The sequence below is a fragment of the Rana temporaria genome, chromosome 13 (assembly GCF_905171775.1).
Source record: "Rana temporaria chromosome 13, aRanTem1.1, whole genome shotgun sequence".
In the NCBI taxonomy this organism is placed as follows: Eukaryota; Metazoa; Chordata; class Amphibia; order Anura; family Ranidae; genus Rana; species Rana temporaria.
In genome coordinates this window covers 29,409,143-29,433,377 of record NC_053501.1, presented here as the reverse complement: position 1 = coordinate 29,433,377, position 24,235 = coordinate 29,409,143, and the positions used below count along the sequence as shown (strand labels likewise).

The window sequence follows — 24,235 nt, the reverse complement described above, 5'->3', positions numbered from 1 at the left end:
GGTTGGAGTTTGTCCTGGACTGAGCTGTGCTGCCACTGCTTTTATATTACTACCGCTTGGCTTTGATGCTGACAAATCTTTTGGTGGGTACGACCGTTCATAGATATGTATTTTTACAGTGTACTTGTTCAGAATTCAACTTTAACTAGGGAAGTTTCATGCATAGCATACTTTGAAACTACAGACCTGCTTGTAAAATCTGCAGAAGCTAATGAGTTACTTTTGAGTTTATTTAAAGACTAAAGCTTGTGAAACGGCAATAGTGACACCAACAGGCATTAGCCATGTATTTCATATATCATATGAAAAGTATAACAACATATTCATAATCTCCTCCCTACGCAGAATAATTGTAAGCAGTTACAACTTAACTGTAGTCATTACAATTGGATTACATGCAGTTACCCTCCCTTTGCCAGCATGCCGCACTATGCAAGCAGTACTGAAAGATTTATCATAAAAATAGAGGGGTTGGGACTGTGTCCCTCAAAGGACTCCAAGGAATTTGTTAAATACAAAAGTCGTCTTCTCTTTTTTTTTTAAATTTTCCTTTTTTTTTATTTCGTTTCTTTTCCAAGAAAACAAAAAGCAAGAAAGTGATACAGGAAACATAAGAAGAGGACTGAGCATAGTCCTATACATCAACATATATATGAGAATTATATTTATTCTCTCTCTTCAACTCTATTTACTATTCATAGTATCTGTATCACTACTAGTTTCAATCCGTTCCTCTATGATAGACCAAATACTTTCTACTTCTAAACTAATTTTCAGACTACCCGAGTATTCCATCTCCCACTAAGTATCCATTTATTCTTTATCTAAAGTACTAATTCCCTCCTTAGTCCCGCAGCACTTCCTTCCTCATTTTATCCCCCCCTTCCCTCCCCCCTCATCCCTACCTCTAGACCCCCTTCTTCCCCCATTCCCCTCCTCCAGCCGTCTATCCTCAGGCCGGAGAGAAGAATTAGGAGAAGAGGAAAAAAAAAAAAAAAAAAAAGGGGAAGAAAAATTTTTCTTAACAAGACAATACAAAACACCCCTCCTCTCCTCCGCTATCCTCCATCCGTGCGCAAAATGTTCTCTCTCCTATTTTCCTTCTTTCATCCATCTACTGCCCTTTATCTTATTCTCCTATTAACTTTTTACCTTCCTCCGACTGTAAAAATAATTCCCAAGGTGCCCATATCATTTTAATTTGCTCTTTCTTATCTATTGTTTTTGGGAGGAGTTTCTCCATTATCCCTTTTTTCCTTACTTTTTTCAGCCACATAGATATTGGAGGTGCCTCGGGATCTTTCCATTTTGTTGCAATGCAGCTTTTCGCCGCATTTATCAAATGACACATCATTGATCCCTTATATCTCACCGGATATATTTCAGCATGATGTAGTAGAAAAAACGATGGGTCAACTGGAATATGATATTCCGTAAATACTTGTGTAATTCTCCGTACTGTTTCCCAGAATTGTTGTATTATTGGACATCCCCAAAATGTATGTAGCATTGTCCCTTTCTCCCCACAGCCTCTCCAACATCTATCTGACATTTCAGGAAAAAATGTATTTAAACGCGCTGGCGTATAGTACCATCTTGTTAATATTTTATAATTTAATTCTTGTATTTTCGTGCATCTTGAAGAGTTTAATGCTAAATTTATAATATTTTGGCTTTGTATTGGGGAAAAAACTTGGCCTAAATCTCTCTCCCATTTTACTAGGCTCGACATTCTAAAGTCTTCTGGTGGTGCAGTCAATAATGTGTACATTTTAGAGATCATATGGGCTAGTGGTTCCTTTCCTCCACAGTACTCCTCAAACTTTGTAAGTGCCCGTTTATACTTTTCTGCACCATCCAGAGTCTCCAGAAAGTGTCGTACCTGTCGCGCTTGCCATATCGGTATCTCGCCGCTCCCTCCCCTTTGTGCTATTTCTCCTATTGTCATCCACCCCCTTTCCCCCAGAAAGTGGGAGGCTTGAAATCTACCCTTTTCTTTTAATTTCTTGAGTATATGGGATTCCATACCAGGCTGGAATTCTGGATTTCCTATTATTGGGTAGAGGGGGGAATTATTAGTTGAGAAGTTCGGATTATGACATATTTTATTTCCAGTCCATAAAGTTGGTCCTATCGTTGGGTGAGTTTTAACTGTAAGGGGTAACGCAGAATAGCACCATATTGCCCTATCTAACGGTACAGGGCACGTTTGTTGCTCTATAGTGATCCACAATTTATAATCCCCATGTCTACTCCAATCTGCTATCCTGCCCAACTGGACTGCGTGATAGTACTTTAACATATCCGGTGCTGATATCCCTCCCACCTTCTTGGGTAGGATCAATAATTTCCTACCAATCCTGGGCCTTTTACTCCCCCATATAAATTTTGTAAATAAGGCCCGAATTTGATTGAAGTACGACATGGGGATCTGAATTGGTAGAGCTTGAAAAAGATATAAAAACTTTGGCACTACACTCATTTTCAAAATATTAGATCTCCCAAACCAAGAGTGCATCCCTCTACTCCATCCATCTAACATTGTTCTGATTGTACCCAATAATGGCTTAAAATTTAGTTCAAAAGTATCCTTTAAATCTGGTGGCATTTGAGTACCCAAATAATTCAATGCCCTCGTCGTCCACTTAAACTTAAAACTAAATTCCAAGCCATTCTTAATCGACCCTGGCAGAGCGACCCCCATTGCTTCAGATTTATTATAATTTATTTTAAAGTTTGACATCCTCCCGTAGAGTTCTACTTCTTTCATTAAATTTGGAAGGGATATCTGTGGTTTTGTTAGGGAGAAGAGCATGTCATCTGCGTAGGCCGATACTTTATATTCCCTCCCTCCCATTTGAATACCCACTATATCTCTGTTCTGTCGAATCTTGTTTAATAATGGTTCTAATGTCAGTGCAAATAATAAAGGCGACAGGGGGCAGCCCTGCCTAGTACCATTTGTAATTGCTAGAGGCTCAGAGTATACCCCATTCACTTTTACCAAAGCTCTGGGTCCCGCATACACCCCCGCTATCCACTGAGCCATCCGCTCTCCTAATCCCATTTGTTTTACTGTTCCCAACATAAACTCCCAATTCACTCGATCGAATGCCTTCTCTGCATCTGAGTTCAAGAAAACACTCGATATCTTCTTTTCTTTTACTTGATTTATTAAGTTTAACACTTTAATAGTACTATCCCTTGCTTCTCTATTTGGGATGAACCCGACCTGATCCAAATGTACCAGTTTAGATAAATAGGGCTGTATACGTGATGCCAAGATCTTTGTCAGAATTTTAATATCTACATTTATTAATGATATTGGTCTATAACTGGTGCATGCCCCTGGATCCTTCCCTTCTTTTGGGATAATCGTAATATGTGCTAGTAACGTTTCCGGGGGTAACCTTCTTATTTGTCCTACTGTATTAAACAATTTAGTCATGTATGTCCCTAATAGTGTACTAAAGCTTTTGTAATATTGTATGGTGAACCCATCTGGGCCTGGAGCTTTACCCTGTTTTATTGTTTTCATTATTGATTGCACTTCCTCCAGAGTAATTGGTTTTCCCAAATCTCTTCGCTCTGGAGATGTTAATCTAGTCAGACCTGCTGAAGATATATATTTCTCAACAGCCCCAGAGGGCTTCTCCTTCCCTTGAAGGTTATATAACGCGGCGTAGTATTTCCTAAATTCTTGTGCTATTTCTTTTGAAAGGTGGAATTTTTTATCTTCTTTGGTTTTAATAAATGGGATATATGACCGTGACTGTAATTTTTTCAATTTTTTTGCTAGTAACTTCCCACATTTATCACCTGAGTCATATGTCATTTTCTCTGCATATTGTAGAACCGCTTCAGCCTTATATCTCAAGAGATCCGCTACTTGTCTTCTTAAATGTGTTAATTCAATTCCTATACCCGTTTCTGTCTTTTTTTTATGTTGTATCTCCAATCTCTGTATCTTTTCTAATAGTTCTTTTATTTGTTTTTCTCTAGCTTTCTTAACTCGGGAGCCATGTTTAATTAAAACCCCTCGGATCACTGATTTATGGGCTTCCCAAACTATTCCCGGATCACTTTCTTCATTATCATTTGTCTGGAAATACCACGTTATTTCTTTTTTTACGTCTTCAATTATATCGGGATTCTGTAGTAAACTCTCATTTAATTTCCACCTCCGCTCTGACGTCTGAGTTCCCTCTCCCCAAGTTATTTCCATTGTTACTGGGGCGTGATCTGTCCAAGTTATATTTCCAATTGAAATGTCCTTTATCAAGTGTAGACACTGATGAGGTATCAAAAATAGATCTATTCTTGAATATATTTGATGTGGGTTTGAAAAATATGTATAGTCTTTCTCTCCTGCATGTAATGTGCGCCATCCATCTACTAACTGAAATTCAAATAGTTTTTTTATGATTTGTTTCCTAATTTTATTTGATACTGACGACGTCCCTACTGAGGTATCTTCCTTTGGGTTCAAAGCTATATTCAAATCTCCACCACATATCAATTTGCCCTCTTTAAAGTGCATCAGTTTAGTAATCACCTTTGATAAGAAACTATCTTGATGTAAGACCCCTATAGGAGGAGTTGGTTGAGCTCTCTCCTTATTTTTATTTTTTATTTAATTAATTATTTATTTATTTTTCCCCCCTTTTTTTTTTTTTTTTTTTTCTTCATTGTTGTCTGTTACCCCCCCCCCCCTCTCTCAGCTACCGGCCAATCCGGGTGCGTTAGATGGATACAATAAGGATCACATCTCTAAATGTTAGAGGACTCAATATCCCAGAGAAGCGGAAAATATTATTAAACGAACTAAAATCTCTCAAAACGGATATAGGATTTATTCAGGAAACACATTTTAAAGAGGGGGTATCTACATATCTTCAAAACAGGAATTTTCCCAATGTATACCAGGCCTCTAATAAGGAAGCTAAAAGTAAAGGGGTGGCAATTCTAATAGCAAGTAGAATACCATGGTCCTTAACGGATAAATACGCAGATCCAGGAGGGAGATTCTTATTTCTTAAAGGGAAAATAGGGGGCGAGAATGTAACATTAGCGACGATTTATGCACCAAAAGTCGTCTTCTCTTCCACATCAGTTGAGGGACACGGGAAATCTTAAACTTTGTGTTTATCCAAAGGCAGTCCGACTGAGGGATGGGCAACAACGCCATCAGGCCCAAGAAACAGAACTAGGGACTACATGCAAGCCCTAAAGGACCTTGCACCCAAAGCTCGTATTGGAACAAGAAGCTGGTAAACTCTTGCTGGGTCCATCCAAAATTGCAAAAAGGGCAATTATCTTCTAAAAGAATCAGTGAAAGAGACTTGTAACCTTGAACCACATGCAGAATATGGAGGGAAATTTTTCTTTTGGTGAAGTCTGATGGAGAGGACAGTAGAACAATGTCATGGTTAAGGGCAGAAATTATCTTGGGCAAGAAGGCAGTCGCGGACCTCAACACCACCTTGATCCCTATGCATAACCAATAGGGGTTCCTTGCAAGATAATCAGGCTGCCAGTTCAGATACTCAACCTTGCAGAAGTAAAGGGTACAAGAAGCTCTACCTTAAGGGTGAGAGTAGCGAGAGGCATAGATCAGAGTGTCCTAAATCCACAGAGCCACCAGAACAATCTACTGCTACTGCTAGAAAATCCCTATACCTGGAGACAAACCTGTCCACGTTGCTGTGGAACCTTGAGGCCAAGAGGTCCACAGTCCACATACAATTTCCCCCTACCTGCGACACCTCAAGGTGGTAGGAAGCACTTCCCCAGATAAATGTGCTGCCTGACAATTTTCTAGAATGTACATGGCTGGAATGTGAAGTTTTGACCATGACAGGATCCGATCTACCTCTCTTGCATTGAGAAGACTTCTGATTCCTCCCGGATTGATCTAGGACTCTCAATTAAAAATAGAAAGTCAGACAGTTACTAGACTGGAGAGCCTGAATCTGAGACCGGAGTGTCTGAAGTTTCTCCACTTGAAAACTCTGGTCTACACTTTTGTCCAGGACTAGACCCAGATACTCCAAATGAATGGTGTTCCAGCGACTATTTCTGCCTGTTCCATGTCCATCCAAATCACTTTAACATCTGGACAGCCAACGTCCCATTGTTCAAAATAAGTTTGCTCTAACTGTTCCCTCACCAGGAAGTTGTCTAAATATCTCATAATGAGGAAGCCATGATAATGTAGCAGGGCTAGTGCAGGGGCCAGCACTTTGGTGAATGTATGAGGTGCAGACAAGAGACAAAAAGGCAGAGCCATGAGCAGGGGCCCCACAGTAAAGCATAGGAAACGCTGATGTGTTGAAAAGATGGGACACATAAGTAAGCATCTTTGATATCCACAGAAGTCAGAAAATATCCCTGGTGACCGTTCTAGTGGATTTCATGCAGAATTTTTCGACTCAAATTAAGATGTGCAGAGCTTTAAAATGCAGAATAGGGTAAATGCCCCTTTGGACCTGGAAACCATGAACTGGTTGGATTAAAACCCTTGCAACCATTCACAAGACCTGGGGCAATAACACCTTGATCCAGAAGAACTGAGAGGGCTTGATGGAGATCTGTTAATTTGTGGGGCGACAAAGGTTGGAGGCGAGGAACTTGTTTGCAGCATTGAAAGACCACCCCCCTCACCCAAATATCTGGGACTTGAGGTATCCAAGCATTCACAAAGATTAAAAAACATTGGAGTCTTGATGTGAAGGTTGAGAGATATGACGGATACGAAGAGAGAAGACTTTGTAGTCTGTTCCATACGCTTCTTCCCCAAAGAAAGATGGGCGATTTTACCACCAGCTGGTCCAACCAGATGCTGTCCCTTGAAAGCCATGCAGATCAAAGTTTATTTTGCACAAGGGTTCTGCAGTCCTGCACTTGTGCCAAAGTACCTTATGAACTGACTGGATCCACAATGAGAACAAACCACTTCTGCACAAATCCTCACTAAGGCTTCATGTACACTGCTGTTGGTAAATGGACGTTTAGGAGCAGATGGGTGTTTTTGTTTTTTCATAGCTGCCCCTGAACTCTCCTCAGTTATCTTATCAGTTATCTTATGTACACAGGGTTGTTTATAGTAGTTTCCAGGCTCTTGAGTTTAGAAGCATTTTTTGTAAAGCAAAAAAATGCATTCAGGATGGATTTTCAGAGGCATTTGAAAAGCCAAACGCCTGTAACGGCTTGTAAACGCAGAAAGTCACATTTTAGCCGCATTCTTGTTTACAGCCGTTTAAAATTGTTGTCTATTTGGGGGGGGGGGGTGCTTCTAAACGCAAACGTGGCTAAACGCTGCATAATTGATGTTTTTAAACGTTTACTATCTGTCAAGTTAAATCGTTCGGGGGAGGATATAAAACGTCCCGTGTACATTAAGCCTAAATGAATACAAGGAAAATAAACACTTATTGAGAGAGCAAACAGTTTGTATGTTGAATTGCCATATAGAAATTGTAGGAAAAGCGAGTGCAAAGTGTTTAAGACCCTTAGGAGTTTTCAATGACCCAACACTGGTAAAAGCAACAGGCTGATTCTCTTGGTTCACAGTGGTGCACGTTGCATTACGAAGGGCCAAAATGGTCTTCTTTAATTTGCGAGTAATAGCAGTAGACTGTGACTCCTCGGGAAAGCTCGCCAGTAAAGGATTGGAAATCATCTGACAGACTAAATGAGACCAATAGCACAGAAGCTGCTAAGGCAGGTAACGGGTATAGAATCTGCAAGGTGGCGCAGGAGCATGCTTTTGTGATCCGTGCCGGCAAATTTCTGGGTAAATTGGGTCATGAAATCTTGCATGCTTATGGTAAACACTTCAGTCGAGAAACAAGGCCCAGCAACACCCGATGGAGCCTAGAAAGACAGAATAAACTCAAATAACATACAAAGGGGCTTTGTGTGGCTCCAAAACTAATTGCTGTATATCTATAATGTGACCACGAAATAAAGCTTTGGACCCTTTCGAGGAATCTTTGGTGTGCTGATGACATTTTCTTCAAAGAATGTAAGATAACATGATTTTAGGCTGCAGACATTGGCACTGTTGAAAGCACGCTGCAAGCAGCCTCAGAACTGTCAGTAGAATGTGAGCTGGGGGCATTGACCTAGGCTATCCCTACAATGTCCATTCCAGCAAGGTTCGGATGCTATACTTCAAAGGTTAGGCTGAGGACAACTGCGCTAGAAAGATGCAGCCCAAGAGAAAAAGCTCCAATGCAGGGAAGAGTCTTGACCGAAGAAAAAGAAAACGGAAGAAAAAAAGATGGTAGCAAAAAAAAGTCTCAACACAGAAGGGCTGTAGAAAAGATGTACAATCCTTTTGGGACACTCGGAAAAAACTGAAGCTGGTAGTGGTCGGGATTATCCTGGGCTAGCCTAGCCTACAGTCTCTGTTACCAGTGTCCAGTCCTCCTGTAGGCATCAGAATAACCCAGAAGGTTAAGACTTGCTGTGTCACTCAATAGATAAGAAAGAGGAAAAAACTGTTCTGCAGCACTGGAGTCCTTGGTCAAATCTAACCAGGGCATACTATGTTGATCTGAACATTCTCCTGAACTGGTTTCCTCCCAAAGTCACAGGTATACACCGGTGTCTCCCATGTGTTTGCCATATGCATTAGATTATAAGTGCCACTGGTTCCGGGACTGTTCCATGTATGAAGTAAATTGCTCTATAATATGATGGTTACCAGTAATGTAAAAAAACAATAATACACTCTGGACTTTTTGGTCACTTTTTATGGCTCTGCCCTTCTGCAGTAAGCACTCGTAAATGAAATGCATTGGTAGCTGTCCTCTGCTTGTTGCCCCGAAGGCTGACTGATTGGCAGCTGATTCACAATGGGCAGTCTAGATTCAGACACTGCAGATTATAACAGCTGTCTCTTTTTCCATTACATGGATAACTGAAGCTGAAAATCCCATTAGTCCCCAAGTGCACAGGACAAGTGGAAAAGTCACAGCGTACTTGCGGTGTTGAAGGGCTGTTGAACTTTTATGTCCACCCCCATATAAAACTTCAAGAAGCTGCATGTTGCTGGCTGTGCGCAGAGGTTCTGCGGCAGCTGGTCCAAGCTTTAATGCGCTACCGAGAAATTCTCTAATCACTGACCGTCTTCTCTGTTGGTCAGTCCTCTGCTTGTTAATCTTCTAGCCATTCAGGGTATTTACTTCCCGATCAAAAGTTTAAGGCTCAACGCCAGATCCAAAACTTCAAGAAGAGGCATATGGTTTCACGAGATACAAAGCCATTTGTTAGATGTTGCCTACGGTTACCACCCACTCCAAGTAACTTCATACGTCCTGCCAGGACACATGTTGAATTGCCTCCCTCAGTGTAATATCAGATCTAGGAGTTCTTGAGTGGAAAGTGGGGGATCCTTGTGCAGATTCTGGCAACATTTTCAAAGATGAATCCTACATGCTTTATGGGAAGTCACTTGATTTTAACTTGTTTCTAGAGCAGTTGGTGTTCTACATACTTCCAAGCAGTTGAAGGTTTCTTTGAAGGGCCTAACGTGTTTAAAAGCCATGAGAGTAAGTCCTCTTTTTTGCATCCTTCATTTTAAGAAATTAATATTTCAGGGTGGCTATTTGAAAGTTGAAACACAAAGTGGCTACTCCTCTCTGTTTGTGTTCAGTAGTGCATGCTAAGCATGTATTGAAGGACTTGGTTTTTGACCCAATGTAAGGAATGTGTAGTATGTGTCCCATTAAGTACACAGTCTAAGGCCCGGATTCAGAAAGAAGTCACAACGGCGTATCTCCAAATGCGGGCCGTCGCAACTCGGCGCCTGATTCATAGAATCAGATACGCCTCTCAGTTGCCTAGATACGAGTGGCGTAAGTCTCTTACGTCGTCGTATCTGAGTTGCATATTTACGCTGGCCGCTAGGTGGCGCTTCCGTAGATTTACATGTCGAATATGGTAATGAGCTAGATACGCCGATTCATAAACGTACGTGCGCCCGGCGCATTTTTTTACGTTGTTTACGTAAGGCTTTTTTTGTCCCTTGCACTACACAGTTGATGGTAGATTTAAAGTAGATGTAAACCCGATTTGCCTCCCTTCATCTGGGTGGATCAGACAGCATAGTCTGTTTACATCTGGCCACCCATAGAGCAGAGCGGGCTCTGTCTGTGTCTGCTCTGCAAAAATGAAGTAGACAAAGAACGGTCATCCTCCCGCTCTGCTCAGCGGACCGATCCCTTGATGAGCAAATCGGAGTTCGCCCCATGTGAAAGGCCTTGTACTAAATTCATGTTAAGGAAAACCCATAATGTTTATATGTTGAGTTCACAACCAAGTAGGTAATGCAGTTTAAAATTATTTTAGTTTCCATATGTTAAAAAGTTGTTTAGGCTGCTATTCTACTCAATACTGATATTTGTCTAATATATATATTTTTTTTCCTCTGCAGATGATAATCTGGAATTTGTTGACAATGAAAGACGGCCGCACTTTCCCCAATTTTCCTACTCTGCGAGTGGAAATGCTTAGATGTTTCACAAAAACTTTTTTTTTTTTTCCTTTATTTTTCCATTGCAACACACAGACTTCATATTTGGGCACTAATTTCATCAGACTTTGTACAGGACTTTCTATAGCCTATGAATTACAAACTGTTTGTATGACCACAAAGGAATTGACGAATGTCTGGGGAAAAAGTCTGTACGTAAAAAGAAAAAAAAAAAAAAAATGGTTCTCTCATTTCACATTTGCAAAGATGAACATATTCCATCCATTCAATTTTTATGTATGTATTTTTTTTTTAATATACATACATTCATATACATTATGTTGGACGCTGCCGCACAGCCAATGTCTTGAGAACGTGCTCACGAGTTGTCAACGGAACTACGGAAGAATGAGCATATCATGAATAAGAAAAGAAAAAAAACAAATAAAGTTACTATTCTCACTTCCCTGGTCACCCTGTACCATAAGCAATGTTCTTTTATTTATTTTTAGAGTTTTTAACTTTTTCAAAGTGTGGGAAATTGGATGTAATTAGGAAATAAAAGAAGGCATAGTCGATAGTGCAATAATGAGAAAGTGAATGTGTTGTGAGTACTTAAGTCACTTTTTTTTTACTTTTTTTTCCCCCTTTTAAAAAATAAAATAAAAACAATGAAGTGTCAGTTAATACAGGAGACCAACAACTGGACCAGCAATTATAGCCTCAGTGAGGTCAATCATGAAACAAACATTAGAAAGACAATACATATCCAAATTAGCTGGGTTTTAGTTCAATAACCATTTTTTTTTTATTTTTAGAGCTTTTACAATTGTAGCATGTTTGACAATATTTTGGGTTTGCCTGCGAAACGGCCTCTAGATCTAGCGGACGTAATTGTAAATGGTATAGATTAGCCAGTTTTTTTTTTTCACGTTTTTTTTAGTTTTATGATATTAAAACAGCCTGCAAAAAAAAATTCTCAAACACCAATTTAATCAGAAACGCAAAACACAAAAAGAAAGTAGTGCTGATAAATATATATATAAAAAAAAGTCTTGTGTAAGATATGCCATTTTTATTAAAAAATTTTTTTACACAAAATTGATGCAACACTACATTTTTACCTACCAATGAATAGTGGTATGCACTTTTCTCGCACATGAATTTTAGTTTTTTTTTACATTGGTAATTTAAACTTTTTTTTTTGATTGTTTTTCACAGTGTAATGAAAATGTTACATGAAGACTGTTGGGTTGTATTGTAAGATTAGTTTTTACTTCTGATAGAAGTTTGGAGAATTTTGAAGCAACTTTTTTGGGGGGATTTTTTTTATGCTTAATAAAATATTATCCATATATACACTTTTAAACCCTAGCACTACGCAAGAATTTGAGCACTTCATGGCCTGCCATTCCCCAGGTGGGAAGGATGGCTCTTGCAATTTGTTTTCCTAAACCATTCCAACACAATCCCAGAAAAGCGTTCTTAAAGTGTACTTCTAGTCAGCCGCTTGCTTTTGTAAGTTACTTAAAATGTGTTTTTTGGGTCGTTACTGAAGTGGACACAACTTGATTTACCAAAACGACAAGGCCCTACTCTTGTGATCGCGATGTGAAGTGTAACGAAGCATTATTTGTAGAAGGATGGAAACGTCGATGTTAAATGAAAATCAATAGGTTAAGTGTTAGAAAGTTGGACTTTGAAGTGAGTTTTTTCGAGGACTGCACAAACTGAAAACCTTCTGCCTAGCTGGAAAACTAGGAGATGCTTAAGATAAATGCATTGCCTCTGTTTTTTGGATGTGCGCACGTTTACATTGATGCGTAAAAAAGGTTCTTTGTGCCTCTGGAGTCTTCCCATTCCTCGGTTTGTGGATCCAGCATGTGTTTGTACGGCTGCAACTAGAAATACACAGATTATTTTTTTCATCTATTTTACCCTTGATTATTTGAAAAAATTGGCAATGAATTTTTTTTTTTTTTGGGTTAGCTGTGGAACTAGTAATAATAATAAAGTGTATTTAAACCCTAAGGGCTTGTTCACATATGAGACTAAAGGGTGGCAATCCCCAACGGATAAGTTGGCTTTTACCTTCTCCAACTGCTACCCCCTTTAGGTGCAGCTGCTGGGGTGTACACATGCCATGGCAGGAATTAACCCCCCTGTTGCTTTCAAATGAATTGGGTCACTCGGCAACCACGTGCAATGCAAGCGCCTGTGGCACGCTAATGTGGCAATCAATCAGTTAAAGCAGGTGGTGTTGAGGCAATACAACATAAAATGCTCCCGGAAAATCAATCTGAACACGGATTGCTCTTCGGAAACAAAAGCTCATGTGAACGAGCTCTAAATCGAGTTTTCGGTGCGTTTTCTGATCATGCATCACTCTGTACAGTGTTTTTTTTTTTTAATTGTGTGTGTGTGAAATTTTAATGTTTCTTACCAGGAGATCTTGCCAGAATTGGCACTGCCTGTAGGCTGACATTGCAATTGGCAGCAGCGCTGTCAGCCTGTCATGTGCACTTCTTCAGTTGGCTTTGCCTAACTGAAAGACCTGACAGGCGCCCAAATGAAGAAGTGCACACTGCAGGTTGACAATGCTGCTGCTAATCATGAAGCGGTGGTTTAGGCTAAGTGCATATTTGCGCTTTCTTGCAACGCACAGAAACCAGCTGCTTATTGACATCCCTACGCATCTAAGAACGCGTATATGCCAAAATGTAAGGTGCTGCAAAATTTCTCAAGGGGAAAAACTTTTGAGTGAGTCTCACGCATAGGGCAGCCCATTGAAATGAATCGCTGTGATGGTGTTAATGGAACCCAAGGCTGGCCATAGATGATACAATATTCTTTTCTTCTACCATGGGTGGAAGGAAAGCAAGTCGCTTGATTCCCCCATCATCACAAGCCAGTATTGAAGTGGTGTTCTAGCTGAAAAATATATTTTTTTCTAAAGTCAGCAGCTACAAACACTGCAGCTGCTGACTTTTAATAAGGACACTTGCCTGTCCAGGGAGCCCGCGATGTCCGTCTGTCCATCTGATCGGGTGCAGGCGCCACCATTCCAACGAAGGGAAACCGGCAGTGGAGCCTTGCAGGCATCACTTCTGGTTTCCAACTGCACATGTGTGAGTCCCGCGGTGCTTTGTGAATGGCCAGCTTCTCTTCTGGGACACACAGGTCCCAGAAGACGATGGGGGTGCTTGCCGAAGAAGAGGATGTGACATCCTGGGCCGCGGCTTGGCTGAATCAGAAGTACATTTGTACTTCCAAAACTTTTCAATACCCAATAACGAGGGGTGGTCTTTCATTTAAGACCACTTCTCAAAAGTGTGTGGAACTCCACTTTAATGGGGGGGGGGGGGGTTGTCTTGTATTCTGTCAGTGGGGGCCACAGGGAGCATTCCCAGCTGGCAGAATGCCGCTGGAACTAACCGTATGTAGAAAAATCTGACCTGCTGGTTGTACCCAAGTTGATTTACTTGGGTACAATCAGCCCTGCCCATAGATGGTTTAAATCTTGGCCGGTCCCTGCTAAACCGGCCAAGATTCCAACTGGCTTAAAGCAGGAGTTCACGCGGAAAACAATTTTTAACATTAGATTGAGGCTCATTTTGTGAAGGGGAATCGGGTGTTTTTTTTTTCAAATCGAAGCAGTACTTACCGTTTTAGAGAGAGATCTTCCCTGCTGCTTCCGGGTATGGTCTTCGGTAACTGGGCGTTCCTATTTGATTGACAGGCTTCCGACGGTCGCATACATCGCGTCACGAGTAGCCGAAAGAAGCCGGCTCTATACGGCGCCTGCGCACCGACGTTCGGCTACTTTTGTAAAATCGTGACACCATGTATGCGACCGTCGGAAGCCTGTCAATCAAATAGGAACGCCCAGTCCCGCAGCCCATACCCGGAAGCGGTGGAGAAGATCGCTCTCTAAAACAGTAAGTGCTGCTTCGATTTAAAAAAAACACTCGATTCCCCTTGACAAAATGAGCCTCAATCTAATGTTAAAAATTACGTTTTTGGGTGAACCTTCACTTTAAGTTGTGTTTGCATGCAACAGGAAGTGCTGATACTGGCGGGATCTCTAGATAACAAACGTTGCCATTCACATCACAATATTCTCTTAACAAAACTGTATACAGTGGGGCATGATGCCAAACGTACTGAAATCGATTTTCTGTTTTATATGCACTTTAACCTGTTAAAATGGCACAATTTACATTTCTTTTCCAAAAGGAAATGACGCCACAGATGAAGCATGAATGAAGATGGTTTAAGACGAGTACTACCCCTGTCCTTTTTTAAGCACTTGTCTGTTATGCTTTATATCGTGGCAATTACTTCACAGCATAGAATACCATTTTTAGATCTGTTGGCTTTAGAATTCATGTAGTCAACGCAGTGTACATGAATATATTTATGTGACGCTTAGCTGCTATTCTTTCTTTTTCCTTTCTAGATCTGCAGATATTTTTACACTATTCTGCACTGCTAGTTTTTAAAATCCCAAAGACAAGTCAACATAAAAGGCATGAAACTGAAATGTTTAAGCCTTTGCTGGCTAATGATATGTATCAAACACCAACCTATGCCATGGCGCAGTCAATTTGCAAACAGAAAAGTTGGATCTTCTATTTTCTATGCTACTAGCTGCCCTCGATCAATGCAAATCTCTTTGGATGAATGTTGAATTTCTACAATATAATCACATCTTAAAGGGAAACTATACTTTTATTTTCAGCAACTTACACATTTTAGGAAGTCGTCGCATAGAATTCAAAATATTTGATGTGACATTTAAGGTTTTCTTGCTGCTCCATACTTGTATTTCAAACAGATTTTTGAATGCTCCTGCTAGATATAGCAAGGGATGTCATTCAGTACTTAAAATAAAACCTAGGTAGATAAATCCGATAGAATAGATGAGAGTAGGTATTAGGGAGACTCTGTAGAAGCACTAAAATGGAAATTAAACGCCTCTGCACTGTAGCATCTGCTTCAAGGTTCTGTGACATGAATCCAGCATGCTTAGGCACACGAGCCGCAGTTCTGATTTGCGGGTGCCAAAATCCGTCTTGTGTTGTATTTACTGAAGTTCGGCTAACATGCACCCTTGCCTCCAAGTCATGTGACCTGGAACCAAAATTATAATTTTTTTTCCGATTTACTGCTTCTACCCTGCTTCCGTGACTGTATTCTATGAATCTATTAAAGGATACTGGGATGATGGTTGCCTAATTGGGCAACAAACTTGCGTCCATGGTGGCAGACAAATGCCTGCTGCCCTAAAAGTGTGTAGGGGGGGGGGTGTTTATCAAGCCTATTAGAAAATGTCCTATCACTAATGTAAACCCAACAACTGCCACCTGGTAAGCTTGTGCCTAAATGACCATCCAGCTCCATTTTAATGAACCCAAACCCTATTGTTTGCAATCCACTTTGACCTGACCTACCGTATTTATCGGCGTATACCGCGCACTTTTTTGAAAATCAGGGCAAAATCGCGGGTGCGCGATATACGCCGATTCCCGTGCTGGGTTTGAACCACTGCGCCGACATATACCGAGCGCAGTAAACTCGGGTATAGTCAGGCAGGCTCGGCTCTGTGCGTCCTGTACGCGAGAGGAGCCGAGCCTGCCTGACTATACCCAAGTGTACTGCGCTCGGTATATGTCGGCGGAGTGGTTCAAACACCGAGCGGGGAGGACACCACGATGGCCGCAGAAGGACGCCGGACCGGACGAGGCCGCCGATGGACGACGGGCAAAACACCGACGAGGGGCATCCAAACTGTAAGTATTTTTTTTTTCAGGAATTTTCCTTCAAGTTCGGGGGTGCGCGCTATACGCCGGGGCGCGTTATAGCAAGATAAATACGGTATATACTTCAGATGGCTACTCTGAAGCTGGCCATAGATGAAGTGATTTTCTTTCCTGCAACCACGGGGATCCCTCCTGCAGAGCTATTGTGTTCTCCTGGTGAAGGGAGCCGTCCCAGTCAGGAGAACACTTGGTGATTATTGCTAGCGGCCATAGCCACTGGCAATAATCACATGGAAAATCCAACAGGCTGGTTGTACCCAAGTTGATCGATCGACCTGCCCATACATGGTTGGAATCTCGGCCCATCCATGCTTAACTGGCTGAGATTCAAATTGTCTATGGTTGACTTAATTGGTTTCTTTTGCCAACCCCTATGCCATTGCTTTTTCTTATAGGGATCAGTGGGAGGAACCACTGAGTTGCAGTTGGGGACTAGGAGATATATGCTTTTGGAAGTCTTGGTTTCTGAATAGTCTTCAGGCAATGAGTTGGATTCATTAGTGCAGCATGGGCAACAGGAAAGGCTATTTACTATCTTTTAAAGGATTTTATTTTAGAAAGAGTTTGTTTAGGCAGGAAGCACAGCCTGCATATGTAATTTACAAATAGACTTGCCCCTTGTATATATACGCATTTAAATTCTATACACACAAAAAAAAAATATTAAAAATGCTTCAGGTGGATGCACTTAGTGGTTCCTCCCTCCACCCCCTATGACACTACTTTGTTTTGTAGTGACAGAGGGAACAAATGGGAGGAACCACGGCATTTAGGGACCAGTAGATGACTCTACTGGAAGTCTTGGCTTGTGAAGAGTCTTCAGACAATGAGTTTGCTTTGTTAGTAGTGCAGCAAAGTCAGCAGGAAAGGTAAGTATTTAATATCTTCACATAATTTTATTTTAACAGTCCTTTTAAGCAGGAAGCACAGCCTTCATATGTAATTGGGAAATAGAATTGGCCTTTGTATCTATATATTAAAAAAAAATATACACACAATTTTTTTTTTTTATTATTAACACTGATAGATTTACAATACTTTGATTACATTCATATATATATAAAGACACTGTAAAAAGATTAGAGTTTCCATTTCAAATAAAAAAAGAAAATTCCCAGATCTCCTCTAAAATTTCACGTAAGAGCTGGAAAAAAAAAAACAGGCTGTAGTGAAATACACAACTTAAGAACCACTGTCACAAGTATCAGCGGGCAGCAATTTATACACTTTACAGGCTGTTAAAAGAAATGTTTGACCAAAATCTGAATAATGTACCTGTGTTATAAAGTGAACTTTTTATTTTATAATTATTCTAAGTGTATTGTTCCCCATTTGTATTGTTACTTATATTATTTTTATAAAAAAAAAAATAACTTAACCTGTCTTTTTTGCACATGAATGTACCTGGTTATAGATTGCTTTCTCTTATTTTATTATTATTTTTTTTAATGCTGTTTATTTTACTATCTGTAATGCAGTTTGCATTTTAAATGCATTTTTATTTAAGTGGGTGGGGTAGGAAAATCCAAAATTTCCCCCAAAAAAGGAACAAAAAATAAAAATAATTTGGAAAATCCCTGTCATTTTTTTTTTATGTTTTTAAGCAGTAGCATTTTTTTAATACAAATTATCCCTCTGGATTCGTAAAATAAATGAGGAAAAAAACTTTTATCCTAAAGTGCCTGGTTTCTATAAAATGGTTATTTTCATATGTTTCTGATGTGAGTCTGTCCTAGCACTGGCCTGGTAAGCGGTCTTGTATTAACAGAAATCCTGTGGGCTATGCTGGTAACCTTGGAGGTTTGTACCCAATGGAGGTGGGTGTTAGTGAACCCTGCTGGGGTATCGGACTTCTGCCTCTCTACGGTGGAATAGGCGCTCTGCAGAATACTTTTGGATGGGTGTAGAGGAGCACTCGGTAATGGACAGGTCTCCACTCTACAATTTGTCAGTATCTAATGGTCCTCCTACTTAAAGCGGGAGTTCACCCATAAAGGCCGTTTCTGCTCTTTTACCCTTAGATGTATGCTCATTTAGTCTAGGGGAATCGGGTTGTTGTTTAAAAATCCGAGCATTACTTACTGTTGTAGAGAGCGATCTTCTCCGCCACTTCCGGGTATGGGTCTTCGGGAGTGGGCGTTCCTTCTTGATTGACAGTCTTCCGAAAGGCTTCCGACGGTCGCATCCATCGCGTCACGAGTAGCCGAAAGAAGCCGAACGTCGGTGCGGCTCTATACTGCGCCTGCGCACCGACGTTCGGCTACTTTCGGAAAATCGTGACGCGATGGATGCGACCGTCGGAAGACTGTCAATCAAGAAGGAACGCCCAGTCCCGCAGCCCATACCCGGAAGTGGCGGAGAAGATCGCCCTCTACAACGGTAAGTAATGCTCGGATTTTTAAACAACAACCCGATTCCCCTAGACTAAATGAGCATACATCTAAGGGTAAAAACACCATTTTACCGGCGAACCTCCGCTTTAACCGCATCCTGATTCCAGGTCTGTTCCAATCACATCCATCATTACAGCCCTGATGAAGGGGGAGCCATTTCTCTATAATTATGCTGGCATTTCCTGTTACCTGTGAATTGTCAACTTTAATAATGTTCTTAAACATACCCTCAGTTGTGACAAACTTTTGTAATGAGCGCGCATATACACCCATCCAAAAGTTGTGATTGTTATGGAAAAAGTTCATCTAGATTATTTACAGCAAAGTCTGTTCCATTGGATTTAAAGAGGTTTAAAAAATTTAAAAGCAAAACCATTGCAGTAAAAAACAGTCCTAATAATTAACATTTAATAAGCTGATTCACAGTAATGTCTGGAACATCACAAATCTGAGTTCTATACCATTTTTTGATCTACAGGGTGGGCCATTTTTATGGATCCACCCGGGTGGGCCATTTATATGGATACACCTTAAAAAAAATGGGAATGGTTGGTGGTATTAACTTCCTGTTTGTGGCACATTAGTATATGTAAGGGGGGAAACTTTTCAAGATGGGTGGTGACCATGGCGGCCATTTTGAATCCAACTTTTGTTTTTGGTGTATCCATATAAATGGCCCACCCTGTACAATGTTTATATCTGGCTCCAAATATGTAGATCTTATTTTGGCTTTTGAGAAGCCAAATTTGCATGTTCAAGAATTTTTGAACCTCTTTTATGTGATTGGAGTGATCTCTCCTCTCTTAAAGCCTTCTTTACTCAACATTTTTATGCAAAAAAATTGAAAAGACGTGTATATATTTTAGTGAAGCAAAAGATAGCTTTGGCCAAGATGGTAGAAATCCTTTTTTTTTCTATACATCTACTGCTCATTAGTAAACTTCTAGAAGTACCATTATGATGCTATTCGGACTTTACCTCTAATTTTTTTTCCAATAAAGCACCGTTAACAAAACTGGAACCAAGAACCTTTCATGGATATAAACATACAATCTTGCTGGAGCAGATATGTAGAATGCAGTATGTTGTAGTATGCTCCATGTTGGCACCAGGAAAAACAGAAAATAGTTTCAAATACTGTATTTATTGGCGTATAACACTCACTTTTTCACCCTGTAAATCGGTTGCAAATAGTGTGTGCTTGTTCTACACCGATACTGAAATTTGGGCTGCCTCGGAGAGGGGGGCGAGACGAGGGCCGTCAGATTACATACAGCAAAAATCGTCCCGTCTCCTGGGCCGGCATTGGACCAGTGTTCTGTCTATCATAGAAGCTGGTCCAGGAGGCAGGACTTTGTATTAAAGAGGCCACCGAGTAAACGGGAGATTCTCGTATGTAATCTGATGTAATTTCATCGTGTAATCCCACCCCCCTCCCTGAGATGGGCATTGATCAGGCTGCATTCGTGGCGATGGGGAGGCTGCAGATGGGCATTGATCAGGCTACATTGATGGGCACAGACCCTTTTTTTGCTTCAAAGTTCTTTATTTAAAATGTAATTTTTTTTTCCTAAAACTTCCCTCTTAAAATGAAGGTGCGTGTTATATGCCGATAAATACGGTACTTACCGTATTGTAGAATGCAAATTTCAAAGTGGTCTTCCGGGGCAAATTTTTTTTCCTTAGTATATATACGATAGTGAGCCTGTTATTGCCATCTTATGTATCCACTGGGAGAATCCAACATTTTAGAGCTGTCACATGAGAAGAGGGAAAAAAAATGTAATGGGGGACCCTGTTTCTGTATTATCTGAGATGGGGATTCGGTTCACTTTAAAGAGATTTCTTCTTATTTCCAGTTGCGTCTCCAAGATCCTTTCCTGGTGCCAAATTGGCAGCATTCATGTGGTAGTATGCTGTCATTCATTGATGGCAGAAAAGGAAAATTACGGTAAGTAATTGAACCAATTTTCTGTTTTCCTGGTGCCAACATGGCGCATACTACAACATGTACGTTGCCATGGATTGGCACCAGTAAAGGAAAATGATGGTATTTGATACAATTTTCTGTTTTAGTGCATTACCTGTTGTTACATTCAGTCACATGATCTTTTACCCAGAGGTTTATAGAAGGGATGTCTTGCCAGTGCCGATCATCTTCACTCCTTAAAGCGGTAGTTCACCCCCCCCCCCCGACACATTTTACCATCGAGACAGGCATTGTAGCGCGAGCTACAGTATGCCTGTCCCGATTTTTTTAACCCCGGACTCACCTTGTAATCCGACATCGTAGATTTCGGCTCCCGCGGGGAATGGGCGTGCCTATGGAGAGGGAGGATGATTGACGGCCGGCCCTGGCACGTCACTCTCCCCGAAGACAGCCGGAGTAGGTCTCGGCTCTTCACGGCGCCTGCGCACAGGCTATGCGCACGCGTCGTGAAGACCAAGCCTATTTCGGCTATTTCCGGAGAAGCGTGACGCGCCAGAGCCGGCCGTCAATCATCCTCCGTCTCCATAGGCACGCCCATTCCCCGGTATCTTCGATGGACGACTACAAGGTGAGTACGGGGGTAAAAAATTCGGGACAGGCATACTGTAGCTCGCGCTACAATGCCTGATTTTAAGGTAAAAGAAAAAAAATATTTTTTTTTTTGGTCGATAGGGTGAACCCCCGCTTTAAGCCCTTTAAGCCAAATTTCAGCATTTGGTCACAGGACTGTGCTGTCCAAAAGCAGGAGATCATGGCAAAGTTATACATCCCCTTTGTTATTCTAACGTTGCTGCAGCAATGATGTGAACATCGGTTTAACGTAACATTTTACTATACAGTAGGTCTGCTTTAAGTCCTCCATGTTTTACAGTAAAGACCAGAATAAAGTATAAGCGTGAATCAGACCATATGGGCTGGCATGCTTGAGATGATAAAGGTTTTCCAGAAGGAATTAAAATGGAAAATGTTGTTTCCTATCATGTTTTCCTTTCTGGGGCATCTTGTCTGCATGAAGCCAGTACTTTTTGGGGTTTTAAATACATCCAGGCAAAACATCAAATGCACCTACCCAGAATGCAATGACTTTTAACATGATTTTCGGAGATCCGAGCCATGCTTGGATTACAAAAGGCTATGGCCAAGTGCCTTGATGGATTCCCAAAAGAAAAATAAGTGAAATTCAAGACATGGAAGACCACACGCTGAGAAGTTTAATCAAAATCACAGTTGTATATTTATTTTTTAAGCCCTGGTTCTCACTGGTGCGTTTGACATGTCAAATTGGCGCCATTCGCCGGTGTTCTGTCAAAGTGGCCCCCCCATCGAATAGTGCCCGGGTTTACAATTGTGATGGCGCCTGCGCACAATAGCAAACATAAAAACAAAAAATTCTGTCAGATTGTGCCCCGCACTGCCGAGGCGTGTTTATGTGGGTGAGGGGCGGATTAGTACATGATGGGCAGTGCTGCAAAACACATTTTTCTGCTATTCTTCCTGGACACGCGGGGCATGTTTAGTTAACTGAAGGGCAGGTTTTTGGATCAGTAAAATATGTGTTTTGCAGCACTGGGCATAATTAAAATATCCGCCCCCATTTTAGCAGCACTGCCCATCATTTAATAATCCGCCCCCCACCGACATGAGCGTGCTTCGGCAGCACGCGGTGTTCCATCGAGAAGTGCCCACTATTGTGCGCAGGCGCCGCCTTGCCGACACAACAGCTGATCGTAAACTCAGCTGTTGTGAAGCGCATGTGCAGTTCGAGCCGGGCACTTCCCGATAGCACACCGGAAATGGCACCGTCCTAATCGGTGCGACGCCGCATTACCGATTCCAAAAAGTTGTTTCTGTACTAATTTTTGTGCTTTCAGCCCACAAATTACATTGGCATCTGTGCAGAAACTGCACAGATGTCTCTGTAATCGTGTCCGAAATCGGGACTGACAAGCGGGAGTGAAATCGTGCGAGTTCAGCTGAACTCGCATGGCTTCATTGCCGCAGTCCAGTGTGAACCAGGGCTGAGTTTGGTGAATAGTATAAATTACATATTTATATAATTTTATAAAAGGTACAATATTCTTATAAAAAAAAAAAAAAAATGTAAAGGGGTTGTGAAGGTACAATCCCCCCCCCCCCCTAAATAGCTCCCTTTACCTTAGTGCAGTCCTCCTTCACTTACCTCATCCTTCCATTTTGCTTTTAAATGTCCTTATTTCTTCTGAGAAATCCTCACTTCCTGTTCTTCTGTCTGTAACTCCACACAGTAATGCAAGGCTTTCTCCCTGGTGTGGAGTGTCGTGCTCGCCCCCTCCCTTGGACTACAGAAGAGTCGGGACGCTCTCTACGTTGCAGATAGAGAAAGGAGCTGTGTGTTAGTGGGCGTCCTGACTCTCCTGTAGTCCAAGGGAGGGGGCGAGCATGACACTCCACACCAGGGAGAAAGCCTTGCATTACTGTGTGAAGTTACAGACAGAAGAACAGGAAGTGAGGATTTCTCAGAAGAAATAAGGACATTTAAAAGCAAAATCGAAGGATGAGATAAGTGAAGGAGGACTGCACTAAGGTAAAGGAAGCTATTTAGGAAAAAAAATTGTACCTTTTACAACCCCTTTAACCACTTAACGCCCTCCGCACGCCTATTTACGTCCACAGAATGGCACGTACAGGCATATGGGCGTATATATACACGTCCCTGCCTTCTAGCGGGTCGGGGGTCCGATCGGGACCCCCTCCGCTGCGTGCGGTGGGGGCGGATTCCCGCGGGGAGCGATCCGGGACGACGGCATGGCTATTCGTTTATAGCCGCCCCGTCGCGATCGCTCCCCGGAGCTGAAGAGCGGGGAGAGCCGTATGTAAACACGGCTTCCCCGTGCTTCACTGTGACGGCTGCATCGATCGAGTGATCCCTTTTATAGGGAGACTCGATCGATGACGTCAGTCCTACAGCCACACCCCCCTATAGTTGTAAACACACACTAGGTGAACCCTAACTCCTACAGCACCCCCTGTGGTTAACTCCCAAACTGCAACTGTCATTTTCACAATAAAGAATGCAATTTTAATGCATTTTTTGCTGTGAAAATGACAACGGTCCCAAAAATGTCAAAATAGTCCGAAGTGTCCGCCATAATGTCGCAGTCATGAAAAAAATCGCTGATCGCCGCCAATAGTAGTAAAAAAATTTTTTTTATAAAAATGCAAAAAAACTATCCCCTATTTGGTTTGCACAAAATTTATAGCGTTTACAAATCGATAAACACTTATTGTGATTTTTTTTACCAAAAATAGGTAGAAGAATACGTATCGGCCTAAACGGAGGAAAAACATGTTTTTGGGGGATATTTATTACAGCAAAAAGTAAAAAATATTGCATTTTTTTTTTAAATTGTCGCTCTATTTTTGTTTATAGCGCAAAAAATAAAAACGGCAGAGGTGATCAAATACCACCAAAAGAAAGCTCTATTTGTGGGGAAAAAGGGACGCCAATTTTGTTTGGGAGCCACGTCGCACGACCGCGCAATTGTCAAAGCAACGCAGTGCCGAATCACAA

At 41.4% G+C, this 24,235-nt stretch overlaps 1 protein-coding gene across 1 annotated transcript in view; it reads left to right on the top strand.

Moving 5' to 3' along the window:
* Positions 1-11,120, top strand: part of AKT1 (AKT serine/threonine kinase 1) — a 187,900-nt gene extending 176,780 nt beyond the window's left edge. Inside the window, exon 14 of the mRNA XM_040332369.1 lies at positions 10,442-11,120. Coding sequence (XP_040188303.1) covers positions 10,442-10,521 — 80 coding nt within the window. The 3' untranslated portion in view covers positions 10,522-11,120. The remainder of the gene's footprint in view (positions 1-10,441) is intronic.
* Positions 11,121-24,235: the final 13,115 nt, after the last annotated feature.